The sequence below is a fragment of the Propithecus coquereli genome, unplaced genomic scaffold (assembly GCF_000956105.1).
Source record: "Propithecus coquereli isolate 6110/MARCELLA unplaced genomic scaffold, Pcoq_1.0 Scaffold340, whole genome shotgun sequence".
Lineage (NCBI taxonomy): Eukaryota > Metazoa > Chordata > Mammalia > Primates > Indriidae > Propithecus > Propithecus coquereli.
In genome coordinates this window covers 676,018-691,587 of record NW_012149064.1, presented here as the reverse complement: position 1 = coordinate 691,587, position 15,570 = coordinate 676,018, and the positions used below count along the sequence as shown (strand labels likewise).

The window sequence follows — 15,570 nt, the reverse complement described above, 5'->3', positions numbered from 1 at the left end:
AAGAAAAGAAAGTAGACCAATTATATATGTACATTTTTGTGATAATTATCTTATTTCTCACATCATATTCCTACTATTTGTTCCTGTAGTTATTGTCCAGAGCCATTAACTGAGCCCAATACAGGTTGTTACCCCACCCACCATGTGTACCTATTGGAATATGTATTGTATTTCCATAAACACAGACCCAGTTGTTCAATTGCTTTTTAAAATAACATAAGAAAGGAAAAGAACTGGTCATCACATGTGGGCATGCAAGCTTTGCCTACAGGGTTGGCGTGTGTCTCAGGGTGCCCGGTCTCTACTGTCCTCTGGCCTTGGGGCACCAGCAAATTCTACATGAGTACAGGGCAAGCAGTGTATTCTGAGCAGAGGGCCAAGGTAGGGTCCACCCAGCCAACCAGGTAGGCAACTTTGAGCCATTTATGGTCTCTGAGCCCCTGTACTCTACTTCCCACAGTTGTCAAGGAGCCTGGCCTCAGTGAGCCCCCTCCCTGACAGTGGTCATGGCCACCCCTGCCAGGCTGCAGATCTGCCTGCCGTGTCTCTCCCTAGGGAGCCCATCTTGGGCTGATCCTGATTCCCCTTCCTGAGAATCTTCATAGGGTCAAGCTCAGCAAACCTTCCTGCTTCTTTAATTAGGCCATAAGGAACAGGCAGTGATTCTGGCTAACTGAGAACATAGTTCCTTTTGTTTGCTTAGAAATTTTTCAGGCCTGGTCTCCATTTTAATTTTACTTTAACATTCTTATCAAGTTAATGTACTAGCAGCAAATTTTCTGGCTTTTTTTTAAAGAAAAAAACATCTGGAATAGCTTTATTTTCCCTCTAGTTTTGCAAGATAGCTTTTCTTGGTACAGATTTCTTCACTGACATTTTTTTTCTTTGAGCACAAAACACAAAAGTTTAAAAAGAAGTAATAAAAAAACTTCCAAGATGGCAATGAAATGAAGACCTAAGTAACCACTTGAACTGAGCAATGAGTTTGTAGAGATGGACACCAGTGAGCAATTGGACTGGATTGGAGAGAGCTGGAAAAATTGCATTTTCAGAGAGCAAAAGTCTGGAGATAAGGGTGGGCTGGCTGGGCCAGGGGACTTTTTTGTTAGAAGATCAAAGATGACACATGAGAGTGGCTATAGTTTCAATATGTGTCCCCTCCAAAACTCATGTTGATATTTAATCACCACAGTGGCTGTATTGAGAGGTAGGGCCTTTAAGAGGGGTCATGAGGGCCCTACCCCTCATGAATGGGTTAATTCATTCATGGTTTCATGGATTCATGGATAATAGGTAATCCTGGAAGTGGGACTGGTAGCTCTGTAAGAAGAGGAAGAGAGACCTGAGAACATTGACATGCTTATCGCCTTCACCAAGTGATGTCCCATGCTGCTTCAGGACTTTTCAGATTTCCTACCAGCAAGAAGGCCCTCTCCAGATAAAGCCCCTTGATGTTGGATTTTTCAGCCTCCATAAGTGTAATAAATAAATTTCTTTTCTTATAAATTACTCATTTCAGGTATTCTGTTATAAGCAACAGTAAACAAACTCATATAAGAGCACACCATGCCAAATCCAAACAGGATGAGCTTATGCCCTGACTATAATCCATAGTTTTATAGGAAGAAAAACCACCATTTTAACATTGAATAGTGTTTAATTAATAAAGAGAATCAGAAATGTGGCCATAATAATCAGGGCAAAGGTTAGAGTTAGAGTTAATTATAACAAAGGTGTGGTTGGGTGGATGGAAAAAGTTCGATAGTTGCCAAGAAGTGGGTGCTCTAACGCTCAGTGCATAAAGTAAAACAGCATGTGAGTAGAAACGGTAGAGAAGACTGGAATATGGGGTGAAGAGCACATCCTCACTGAAGCCTGATACTTCACAACAAACTAAGATATAGAAGGTGGTCAGAGAGTATCGGTGCTCCTTGGAATGGAGCTGTCCTTTATGCCCACTATAAATTCATCTGCAAAATACTCCTGGGCTAAAACTTTTCTGCATTTTGTTTCCCATTACAGGTTTCCCGGCTCAGAGCATTGTCCTCTGGAGGACAGAGCCCCTTGCCTAAGTAGATCTGGCAGAGCAAGCACTGTTTCTAATTCCCTCAAAGGTGTTTGTAACCTAGCTGTGACCCCCAAACCAGGGATTACTGGGAACCATGTATGCAAATCACCAGAAATCACTTGCACCAGTGAGAATACACTGAGAAATATGATATGGTGTTCTACTCATTTTTAAAGTTTGGGTTAGTTAGAGGCTTCTATTTTGTTAACAAGGACTGATATAATCCAATCCACCAAGACAAGATGACCTGGAAAATGAGATCACACATGGAAAAGTTTGCAACCCTGGTGTTCCTCACCTGCTGTTTTCCAGTAATTAGGTAACTTTGGTTTCCCCCTTTCATAACTTTTTCCTTTATAACAATCCCAGAGCCAGGGGATTGTCCTGCTTCTACAGATGATTACGGACCTGTCAGAAGATGAGCTGATGGAATCTCTTCCTTAAAACCATGTCTCAGGAACCTGACCTCACACACACTGACACTCCACAGGCTCAGCTAGGTGGATGTCTACTTCTCCACTTCACTAACAGTGAAAGCTCAAGACTCAGGTGGGTGTGAGATAAGGGAGGACTGTCTCAATGAAGTACTTGAATTCTCTTCTTTTAATGTCATTATCTTAATGAACTGTAACTAAATACAGATTTTTCCAGATGAAAAGACCAATTTTGTGGATCTTATGAGGCCATAAATTTATAGATTTTTTAAAAGGATGTTTATAAATTTGTAATGTTGTATTTGAACTGAAATTGTATTTTAATTTCTTGTTTATTAATTTAGCATAATGTAGGGGCTTAGGTGACATTTACTTTTTAAAATACAGGAAATCTGAATAAATTCACAATGACTTAGTCATACTCCTTTCTTTAAGTATAAAGATGCTTTAGAATATTCACAATATTTTATAGCTGTTTAAAATTATGAGATGTTTTCAACATTTTATATTAATCAAATTTTATCAGATTACTATACATATTATTTTGTTTTATTGTTTTTGTTATAATAACTACTAATAAAGAATTGTCTTCTTTTTGATTCCATGAGACTATCTAGAAATATCACTTTTTGCCATTCATCAAATCTTCATAGAGTTACTGAATACTTTACATGATGGGTGCTGATAAAATTAAGCATGCTTTCAAATCTTCCGTAAAAATAAGCTTTTAGTATTTTATGTATTCAAAATAAATTAAACTTACAGCATTTACTGTATATGCATTTGGAGGAGGTCATTTAGTGATAAGAGAATAATATAATTTCCGAATTTGAAAGACATAGCATCTTCTTATTAAGATATCCTTTAAATTTTGTATGTCTACTATTCCCTCTAGAAGTTTTAAATTGTAATTTGCTTATTAAAAATTGTATTAACATATTTAAATTTTGTTGTTAAAATTCACAAGCAAGTTTTCTGAGTTCAGTAGGCATAGTTTATTCTAGGGTCTATGTTTCTTTAACATGGAAGGCAAAGAGAATAAGCTTTTGGAAAAAGGGTAGCAACCATTAAATCAAGTAAAGGATTTCTCCCTTATAAACTCATACATATCAGAAGTTTTTGATCAATATTTTACCTCAGCCATGGATTTCTGAGTATGAGACAGGAATACAAACTGTTAACATTTTTTATTTAGCATACATATTTGGATTTATGGTCTAGTACAATTATGTATCCTTAAAAACATAATGGAACACTCTTTCATCTCAGAGAAATCTGAGAAATTATAGTGGTTTTCCATTATTTTTCTATCATATAGTTGACTTCTTCTAAGCCTTAAATTAAATTAATTTCATAAAATAACAATACCTGTGTCCAGGGAACATAACATCAAACAGTAATTGCAAAATTATGTAGTGAAATTTTATGAAGCATTATTATATTGGAAATATATTCATTAAAACTTCAGGGGAAGCATCTACAGTTGAAAACCTAAGTATTTTTCAAGGTAGGCTAATTTTACACTAAATGAAGCCTCAATAAAAGGACAATCGTGTGATCATTTTCATGTGAACTCATGAATGTTATATAGTATCAATAACATAGTTTTTGGTCTCCTGGTAATTGAGAGCTTGACTTTAGCAACTCCCTCATAAGGAAAAGAGAGTTTACATGTAGGATTTCTGGACTGGAAACTAAACTGGAAGAGGGACAAGACCATTTGAGAAAATACTCATAAGAAGACTTGTGGTAAATACAATCATGCTCACCAAATATGTTTAATTCCTAATCCCCTAATCTCCAGATTTTAGGAATAGGTTAAATTTCATGGCAAAGGGAAAATAAGTTTGCAGATGGAATCAAGTTTGCTTATCTGCTGATATAACAATAGGAAGATTATCCAGATTATCAGGGGGAAGGCGATAATTACAGATTTCTATAAACATGGAAGAGAGATGAAAAATAGAAGCGTAAAAGTCAATTGATATGTAAGACTCAAGTGGATTTATTCTAGTTATTTATTTTCTTGAGTCTTTTTAGCATAAAATTTTGTTCATTTCAGATTTACAAATACAATGGAGTACTCTTATAAGCCTATCAGTCTTTCAGGTACTAAATATTAAATGAAGGAATGCAGAACAGAAATTTTTTCTAAAGAGAGCAAGGCATTGGCCAAGTAAGAGTGTAGTGAGCATTGTATACAGGCAAGTATGGATTTCTTGGTGTTTGATGTGTGTGTGTGTGTCATATTAGGTAGAAAATAGTATGTAGGCTGTATTTTTAATAATTTATATGAGCCAGTCAGAGTTATTAAAAATAATTGGGTGAAGTAAAAATGATGGCAGTGGGTGATAATTTTGACTATCGAAAAATAGAATGTTGATGATGTGAAGTCTATTGGTTTTCCTCCAAATATATGAAATATGTTTCTTCCCTGCCATTAGTTGAACACATTTACCACTTATGTAACCATTGAAAACTACCTTTCTTTTCCAAGCTAGTACTGGACTCTCAGCCAGCACCTCCCTTCTTTTCGTTCATATTTTCACACTCCTGGATTATAGGCGGAAGCCCACTGACCTGATGACCTGTCACTTGGCCCTCATCCACATAGTGATGCTCCTCACTGTACTGTTTTAGTTTTCTCCAGGTCTGTGTGGGTCCCTGAATTTTCAGAATGACTTCAAATTTAAATCATTTTTCTATATAAACAGGGTGATGAGGGGCCTCTCCATCTGTACCACCTCCCTTCTGAGACTTGACCATAAGCCACAGCACCACCTGGTTGCCAAGGTTTAAAAATATATATACAAAATTACCTTTTACATGTTTTTGCCTTTTTATGGTTCCTCAGTTTGGCCTGCAGTAGTTATCTGTGGCTTCTTCCAGTGTGACCTAAACTGATCTCTTGATTCTCAATAAATATTGTTCACTTTTCCCCATGAGCTACATCATCAGAATTGTGATGTTCACACTGACAATATCCAGGAATGTCTTCCTTGTAGGAGTTATGCTGCTCTCAAGTGCATACATGGTGATTCTTTTGTCCAGGTATCAAAGGTTGTCCCCAGCACCTTCACAGCACCAGCCTTTCCCCAAGAGTTTCCCCAGAGAAAAGGGCCACCCAGACCATCCTGCTGCTAATGAATTTCTCTGTAGTCATGTACTGGGTATATTCAGTCATCACATTCTCCTGAACCCTGCTATGCATGTACAACTCAGGATTACTATCTTGAGTGTCCAGAGTCTTACTGTCAATGTCTATGCCACCATCAGTTCTTTGGTGCTAATCAGTTCTAATAAAATAACTAATATTCTGTAGAATATGCAATGGAAGTGCCATCAATTTTTAATAACTTAGTTATGAAAACTTCTTTTCTGAAAAAAATAAGATTATTTGGTCATCAGTTAAATTATTCAAGTATGACAGAATTTGCTGATTCAATAAAAATATATAAAATTTTACTTTTAAGAGTCTAAATACTTTTGTACCTCTCTTAATCTTTAAGTTCTGGCTTCTATTAAAGATTTGAAGATTTTGCTCTCACCTTTGTAGGTTATCTATCTCATGCTTTTAATTTTTTCACTTCTCTTGGTGTTATACAATTTTACTATTATTTCTATTAAGTAGTTTTTTTCCATCTCTTTTGACATGAATTCTGAATTCATAGATTTATTCATGATTATTTTTAGAAATGTATAAATTATCATTTTTTGGTTATTATCTTTCATTCTTTTTATAATATGTATTCTAGTGTAAAAGTTAAAAGTGTTTTGTCCTTCATTCTATTTTCATATCTAGTCCTCTCATCAACTCAGTTTAATTCAATGTTTAGCTCACATTTTGTATCTTAAGTTCGCTTCTTATATTTGAATTGTTTATTCTTTGGTTTATTTCTAAATATGGCTCTTTAATCTTAGAATTTCTTGTTTTTCTGACATTGTTTTGATTTTTTATTTTCCCTGTTGTATTTATTTAAATATTTATAACATAATTCCAATATCTGAATTTTATATGACATCTATTTTCTTCTGACCCTTCATCTTGGTAGCTGATTTCCTATTGTGCCTAATAATTTATAATTTACTTCTCACATTTGGGAGATAACACATTTGGGATGTCTTCAGTCAGTTTCTTTCTTTCTGTTTATTCCAATTGCCATGCTGGAAGTTGGATAGAACCCATGTGAATTTGACATCATTGTGATTTGTCAGTAAGTGAAAGGAGTACTTGATTTTTAGTATGATTACTCCTCTGATTGTTTACTTAATTTTGCTCCTGAGAAGTATTTATATTTTTCTTTTAATTTAGAATTTAGAGATTCTTATAATTTGTAGCTGTCTATACTAAAAGTTTTTGCACTATATGTAATTTGTTCTATAAGCACAAATATCCACAGTGTACACATGAATAGAATATTTCATATAGATATTTTCTGGCAGACAACAGTATCTCATGAAACACTGCAATTCTTTTTTTCATTTTGAACATTTCTACCCTTCAGATATACCACAGAGTAATAATTTGTAGAGAGTGATTATTTTTTAACATGTAAAATTCGAATTTATACTGTGTGAAAATTTTGAAAAGATATACTCCATTCCAGTGAACAGTGCCTGTATATGGCCAGAATCACTGTGTTTATATAACCACGAGCTAAGAGGGTACAATCATTTACCTAAAGTCAGGTCTCTTGGCTCCAATCCCCATGCCGCCTCTTTAGCATACATCTAACTCTTTAAAATAATCTCAGGTAAGAGTTTCCATTTAATCAAGAAGTTCAAAAAGACTTAAATGTAATTTGTATGTGGAAAGATATTACTGGATAATTACATTAATTCATAATTTATATAGTCATTCCACAACTCCTAAAAAATATGACTTTTTTGATATCTGCTTTTAAAAAGTTAATGACATTTTAGGCCTAAAACATTACCATTTTAAATAACTTTCCACTATATCAACAAATAATATGTATCTCATGTTTTCTAGTGAATAATGAGGTCCATTTGTCACTACGTTTAATAAATCAAACTTTCTAATAAAATTATTTAATATTTTATGTTCATTTATGCACTGCATACCAAAACATTTTATTTCTATGGTTTTAGTGTCACCTGCTATCATTATAAATGTGTCAATGTATCATTGACTATAAATCATTGTATTATACATTTTAAACTCCTAGTAATTAAGTCTATATGTATAAATGACTTAGAATAGTAACTAACACAGTATATGGACATAATGATTATTTACCACTCTGATTTGTCAAATTTCCACTTATTCATACCATTCATCATTTACTATTTATTTAGCATTTGTTCTTAATAAAATTTGTTTTATTGCCCTATCTAAATATTGATGAAAACTATGAGGGAGGCTCAGTATGCTATTTTTATAAAATCTAAAGTGAAATGGCATGCTTCACTAGTTTTAGATTAAATAACACATTTTACATATATAATAAATATAAAGTATAGCAATTACAGTCATATATTTCATCCTATATCAGAGGCAATTTTGGATCATTCGCTGATTATGCCAAAGCCTCATTCTCCTACATCGTACTCCCTGAATTTTCAGTGTTAATTGCTTAGAAAAATCTAGAAACATAGAATACTACAAATTTGAAATGAATACTTTGATAGGCACAAACTATCAAAGTAAATTCAAAAATAAATAGAATATATAAAGAGACATATAATATGTAAAATGATTCAAATAATTTAAGATCTTTCCACAAAGAGAAGCATAGAGCCACATTCCATGACTGGTAAATTCTACTAAACATTTAGTGAAGAATTAATGCCAACTCTTCACAAACTCCTCCAAAACTTAGAATAACATTATTGGGAATACTTTCCAGTTCATTCTATGAGGACTGTATTACCCTGATACCAAAACCAGACAAAAGCATTCAAGTAGAGACGACTATGGAATAATACCCCTGATGAATGTGCACACAGAAGCCACGCACACACACGAAATCCCAGCAAATTTAATCTAGCAACACATAAGAATGCTTGTACATCACTACCAAATTGAGTTAATTGACAAATGCAATGTTGACTTAATATCCAAATATCAATCAATGCAATTTACAAACAGAATAATGGGGGGAAAAAAACACTTTTAACAGGCACAGAAGAGTAACTGTCAAATCCAATAACTATTTATGATCAAACTCCCAGAAAACTAGTAATACAAAGAAGCCTTTATAGACTTGCTAAAGTGAAATTATGAAAAACCTACAGCTAATATCATAATTATAAAAGACTTTACTTTGAAGTTTTGGAACAAAAGAATGTTCACTTTACCACCCTATTCATCATAGAACTGAAAATATTCTCCACAGAAATTAAATAAGAAAAATAAAATTCTCCATAGGAGAAAAGAGATAGAATCTTTTTATTGCCGATAACATAAACTTGCATACCTAAGTTTGTAAGAAATTCACTACAACTCACCAGAACAAATAAATGAGTTCAGCAGTCACATGATTCAAGATCAACACAAAAAATTCAACGGTACTTCTACATACTAGCAATGAGTAATATGAAAATGAAATTAAGAAAACAATTCCACTCATCATGGCATTAAAAAAAAGAAACATTTAAAAACAAACTTAACAAAAGAAGGACCAGGCTTTAACACTTTTTAAATTTTTGATGAAAGAAATCAAAGAACTGAATAAATATAAACACATCTAATGTTCAAGGATAACAATATGTAATATAGTTAAAATGTCAATATTCCACAAACTGATCTAAAGTCCTTCTGCACAGTGTTAAAATAACACAGTAGGAGGCAATCGGACTGAACTGACTCTAGTGCCCCAGGTTCTTACCTAATAATACCGATATCTAACTCAAATGCATTTTTTTGTAAATTAATAACGAACTCGCACACCAAGTCGGGATACCCGCTGATGACCCTCCCGTCATCACCGCACAATCTGGGGGAGATGCAGGGCTGCGGACGCAGAGCTGCACAGACAGGGTTCAGGGCTGCGGCCAAAGTCACCGTGCAGGAACAGGACTGGACGCGTGGGGTCCCTGCCACACCCATCGAGTAGAGAGGACTGAGGGCCTTGCTGCGCCATTAGCCAGCGGAGGCTGAGGTCCACTAACCCCAGAGCTGACCACGGGGAGGCCCAAGTCTCGCCACAGCCGGTTCTGCTGGTTTCCAACCAGCCCCTTTCCCATCTCCGGATACGCGGCCCGCAAACTCACCATTTCCTGATGTCCGGGGCGTCCCAGCGTCCTCCCTACGAATCTCCCAGTACCTGCTGGTCACAGAGTGACAGAGGCTGAGGTAGAGCCACCTGGACCTCCCAATGAGAAAGAGAAGTAGCGCTGAAAACAGACCTCAGCAGTAGACACGCGAACATGAGGGACAAAGGCCCAGCCAGATCCCGGAAGCCGCCCCCTCCTTTCCGGCTTCGCGCCAGATTAGACAGGCCCCACCCCGGAGGCCCTGATTGGATAGAGCTCCAGACCCCGCCCCTCATGCCCTGAGTGGCAGGAGATGCGGTCCCTGGCAGGGCTGAATAAGGCCAGAATGACCAGTTCTTAGCTTTAAAGTTCTATTCCCTATTTAGTCCCTTTTTAGGCAAGAATTCCTCCCCGCGCTGGAATCTGGCGCCGCCTGACGGACATTCCCATTTAATCTTGTCTATAAGGTTATATCCATTCACAAATAATATATATAATATTTAAAACTGGAAACAATATAATGACAATTATTTTAAATTTAAGATTACATAAACTTCATGGCCTCTGGTCTTTTGTGGAGGCAGCCTGAGCTTTGAAAAGTGAGGCCATCCTCTAAGGCAGCAATGTCCAGTGAAATAAAATGTGAGCCACATGTCATTTTAAGTTTTCTAGTAACCACATAAAACAAAACAAAACAGATGAAATTAATTGTAATACTTTATTTAACCCAATATATTCAAAATATTACCATTTAAACATGTGCTTAATATATTATTAATAAAGTTTTTTTTCTTTATGTGGTACTAAATCTTTCAAAGTCACTCTATATTTTTGCTTCCAGCACATTCCAGTTCAGACCAGCCACATTTCAGGTGCTCAGCAGCCAGTGGCTGCCACATTGAAGTGCAGCTCTGAAGTCTCTGACTCCTCTGACCTCAGAGAAATGAAGGATCTTACCCGCCTTCTTCCAGATGTGAGGGGACACCCACTTCCTGCCAACATCTCTCCTCAGGCCCAAGTGTGGGAGAGACAATGCCCAGAAAAAGAGTAGTGCCTGCAAGCAGGTATTGTCCACAGGTAGCCCACCTGCTGCTCGGCAGGGGCAAAGGCCACTTCCAAAGATCATACAGTGAACAAAGGATGTCAGGGGCCAGGAGGAGGGAGTCCATGTCTTCAGATGTGTCCACATCCTTGACCTCCAAAGATTAGATGTGGAGGGAATAGATTGAAAGCAAACTTCTTATTTTACAATTTGGCCTTGGCCCTAATGGTCAGGGTGTGGCTGTCGGTTTCCTCCTATGACATGGGGCACTGTGTGAGTTTAAGGACCAATCCCATGCAACCATGTCTACGTGCATTTCTGTATAACTCAACACCATATAACAAGAGATCCAACTTTAAGTAAGGAGAAAAGGAAATCAAATCTATAAGGCACCTTCTGTTTCTCAGGTAACTAATAATCACCCTGTCATTAAATCCTAGTATCCTATCTGCACTGGGTGTATGTGTCAGTTAGCTAGTGCTACATAACAGACTCCAAAATGTCATTGAATTAATACGTTTTATATTTCAATTTTGTAGTTGAACAATTTCTCCCAATTTCATTTGCTATCTTGCTTCGTTTTGTTGACAATCCTGATATCTAGCAGTAAAACATACTTTCTTTGGGGACTAATCCAAACCCTCACCAAGTCAGGGTGCCAGAGACTGACAAGAGCATGATGCTCAGTATTTATTTCTACCTTTGGAGAAATAGATAATATAGAAGAGGCAAATAAGAGTGATCATACTGAACCTTAAATGAGCTGTTTTCCAACAGACTCTTCAAAGCACATCTTGCTATAACATTCCTGATAAAATATTCTGGCTTATTAGACAGCCAACTGTCAACAGCAGTAATGTGGCCTCATTTAACAATATTAAAGCCAAATGGCTATCAATATTCAGTGTTCCTCTTTGTCACAAAAATAACCTTTAATTCACATTTTAATGTTTTCTCAATGGCAGTGACCTAAAGAATTGATTTAGAGTTTTCCTGAAAACATATATCATTGAATACCCCACTTTTACCCTTTTAAATATAGAGACGGGGAAATACTTATTTGTAGGATATAGAGTGAGTCAAATTTCATACATTATTCAAAGCTGAAGTATAACTCAATATAAAATGATCTATTTCTAATTCTAGAATATTGTGATCAAATCAATTCTGATATTAATCATGAGTTTTTAAAAGTATTAATCGTTTACTGGAAATAACATGAAACATTTTACTTCAACTAGATTACCTTAACCAATACTTGAATCACATTAATTGTAATCTAACATAAATAGGTAGCAATCAAAAATGTCAAAATATATAGCAAAACTAGCTATTTTATAAAGAAAAAATCATAAACTCTATATATTTTTGAATACATTATAATTCAAGATATTTTACCCAAAGTCATCTTTGTAAATGATGAAATAAGGTGCCACGTTATTTCCACCAGTATTAGATGATTAAAATCTTCATTAAGCAAATTTAATGTTTGGTAATATTTTATAAAGATACGAAGATATAATTCTAAACACGTCCTATTGATTACATAACAATAGTCACAAAATATTAAAGCACACTCTAACCAAAAGATTGACATTATCGATGTGCAGCAAACAAACACATAATATAGGAAACCTTTATACTGAGCTATAAAATTTTACTTATCTTGGGTTAGGTTTTCAGGTTTTTGTCTCAGACAGAGATGCCACAAGTGCTTGCCTATATATAATGTGATGATGATGATGGTGGTGATGGCAATGAAATGTCATGTCCCATTCTGAATCATTTTTGTATGTGTTCTCACGTAAGCCTCACTTAATTTTTCTTAAGAAAATTATTAATATTCACATTATAGGGTTGAAAAAAACCTAGGCTACAAAAGACTAAATTGCTCTCCCAAGTTCACAAATGCAGATTGCTTCATTTTAAACCACATCATTGATTTTAAGAAGTTTCCCAATTACACCATGCAGCCAAAATAACTATGGTTGACTCTGATTCCCTCCAATTATTATAGCTATGATTAGCTCAAATTGCTTCATTAATCAAAAACATCAACCAATTAATTTTCTCAAAAAGTCATCACAGACAATGATATCAGACAATATATTAGCCTATTCAAACTGAATCAAGCAGACATCCCACTTCTTAACAGCTCGATTTTTTTTCACATAGGAAATGGTTTTGAGGAGATCCCAACTTGGCCCAGGTATGTGTATGAAGAAGTATTTTTTAAATTTAATGAACAAAGTAAATACTGGCACCGAAATATCTTCACAGGTGTTGAGCAGAATACCACATGAGTCATTCAGGCTACATTATTCCAAGAGAGGGCCATTATTCCCCACCTACATTAGAACACGGATTTAACACTTTGTAGGACTATTTTGTCACATTAGTGTTAATTTTTAATAAAATCTATTACACTCACATGCTTCTCTTTGGTCAAAATAAGACTAACAACAATAACGACAACAACAAATATACAGAAAAACAAATTTGAAGAAATTTAACAATATGATATTTTAAAGTCATGTAGCCTTTTAATTTGAAGGAAATTATGAAAATAAATAGTACAATGATTAGCAAAGCTGGTTGGGAATTAGATCATTAAAACTTGTAGAATCCCCGATTTGCTTTAGTATATCAGATACATAATTCAGGAATTATATTTTTAAAACTGTCCCAAAGTATTCCGCATTTGGAAACCACTGAAATTTCAACTTCTCATGTTACATGTAGGAAAAACATCTTTTTGCTTATGTACAAAGTATTCAATGTTATTTACTATATTTAAAGTATATAAAATCTGTCTAGACTTTAACATTCACTATATATAATCAATTCAATCTGGTATCTTTAATAACATTTGGCATACTATTTAACACAAATCTATTGCAGTTTCCCTAAGTAAATCTTGGAGAATGATAAAAGGAAAACTCATGAATTAGCTTGGCAAACAAAACAACCTAGCACTGCAACTACAAAATTTTGGACAAATAAAGAAGCAGCAAATAAGTTTGTATTTATGTGAAAGTGAAGTTATAAATAAATGATGAGAAGAAACCTTATCCAATTAGGTAGATGATCCAATGTGCAATCAGTAATTATTTTTCATATTTTATTTATTTTAATGTTCCCATGTTGTCCTCTAATAACTAATTTTTTAAAGGAACCATTGTAAATTCAATTTTTCTTTCACCTTTCATTATATATTGCTTTCTTATCAAACATTGATGTTGTATAGTATACAATCATTTTTAAAATAGCATATCTGTGAAATTTATGAGTTTGATATTCCATTGTCTAATATCCCAATTAAACAATTAATTAAATAGATATTAAGCATGTGTTATATGCTTTTTACTATCTTAGATAATGAGTAAACTGGTGAATAAGATAATTCCTTCAGAGAATCACAAGTCTAGTACTTTGGTTCTTAATACTTACAGTATGAGGAACTCAAATTTAAGAATTTTTTAAGCATAAGTTACTACTTCTCACTAGTCATCATTGATTTTAATGCCAATAATGATAAAGTGCTATACTCACACAAAACTCTCTTCTAAGTTAATACAGTGCTATTAATCCCTAGAACAGTGGCAATGCCTTAATATTGTTAGTTATATAATTATTAGAGACAAGCCATTCTCACCTTTACAATTTTTTTGTCAAATACACTCTCCAATTTCCACTGCTATGAGTATAACAGAATGCATTGCCTGTGTTGAATACAGTAGCTGTGAAACAAACATTTGAACCAGAAAGCTCTCTATTGACCCAGAGATATGAAATTAATCTTTCCATAGAATACTGTACTTAAAGCTGACCAGAATATAATGGTGTCAAAAAGAAAAGTCAAGTCATTAACACAAAAGAAACTTGATTTTCCTTTAGCTCATGAATTTATATATATGAAAGGCAGAGAGACAATGTTTTCATGAAATATGTATATATTTTAGTTCTGAACATATTGTATTTATATAAAAATGTTAAGAACAAATACTGTTGTTTTACAGTGTCCCTGGCTAATTATATATCTCGTATAAAGACTATTACTTTATAATGGGATTTAAAATGAATATCAGACTTTTTTGATAATTTGTCCATCACAAATATTTGCAGCAGATAAAAAATAAAAAGAAATGTTTTGGCTGTTTTCCATACTAATAAAAAAACGAACAAAGTATCCTCTACTATGTAATTCTCTCAGTATGTAACCACTTCCACATAATAATATTGAGCCCTACATTCATTAAGTAAAAAAAAAAAAAAAAAAAAGCATTATTGCCCCAATAACTCAGAATTGAGACCTGCGCAGCAACTTTTGACTATGAAGGAATTTGAAAGCGTATATAACTCCCTTTTTTCCCATATAAAGCAGTTCATAATATCTCACTTGTAGACTTAATTGTTCATGCTCATTAATTTCTTTGGTTCAGTGTCCTTTCATTTTTGTATCTGAAGGATTTAGTGTTCTAAGTGAAAACTGAAAAGTGAAAAAATACAACAAAATGTTGTCATTCTCTACAAGAATTAAAGGAACATTTTTCTCTCTGAAAGAAATGTAACTACGTGTCTTCCTCCACGCAGCTGCCAAACTGAACTATGACATGGTCAATTCATTCTTTTCAACTGTCTTCAAGATGGAGCCATAGGAGGCTCTGTCATTTCCAAGCTGGAATTTTTTCACCTACTAAAGTTGGATGATTTGGGTAACTCATATCAAAGATGCCTGTTTACTGACCTAGTTAAATGACATGGTTACTTTTGTAGAAATAAATGCTAACTCCTCTTCCACACACTGA

At 34.5% G+C, this 15,570-nt stretch overlaps 1 protein-coding gene across 1 annotated transcript in view; it reads right to left on the bottom strand.

Moving 5' to 3' along the window:
- LOC105815638 (putative protein ZNF720) overlaps positions 1-9,760 on the bottom strand; it is a 72,224-nt gene extending 62,464 nt beyond the window's left edge. The window contains exon 1 of the mRNA XM_012650834.1: positions 9,739-9,760. Coding sequence (XP_012506288.1) covers positions 9,739-9,741 — 3 coding nt within the window. The 5' untranslated portion in view covers positions 9,742-9,760. The remainder of the gene's footprint in view (positions 1-9,738) is intronic.
- Between the last annotated feature and the right edge of the window lie 5,810 nt (positions 9,761-15,570).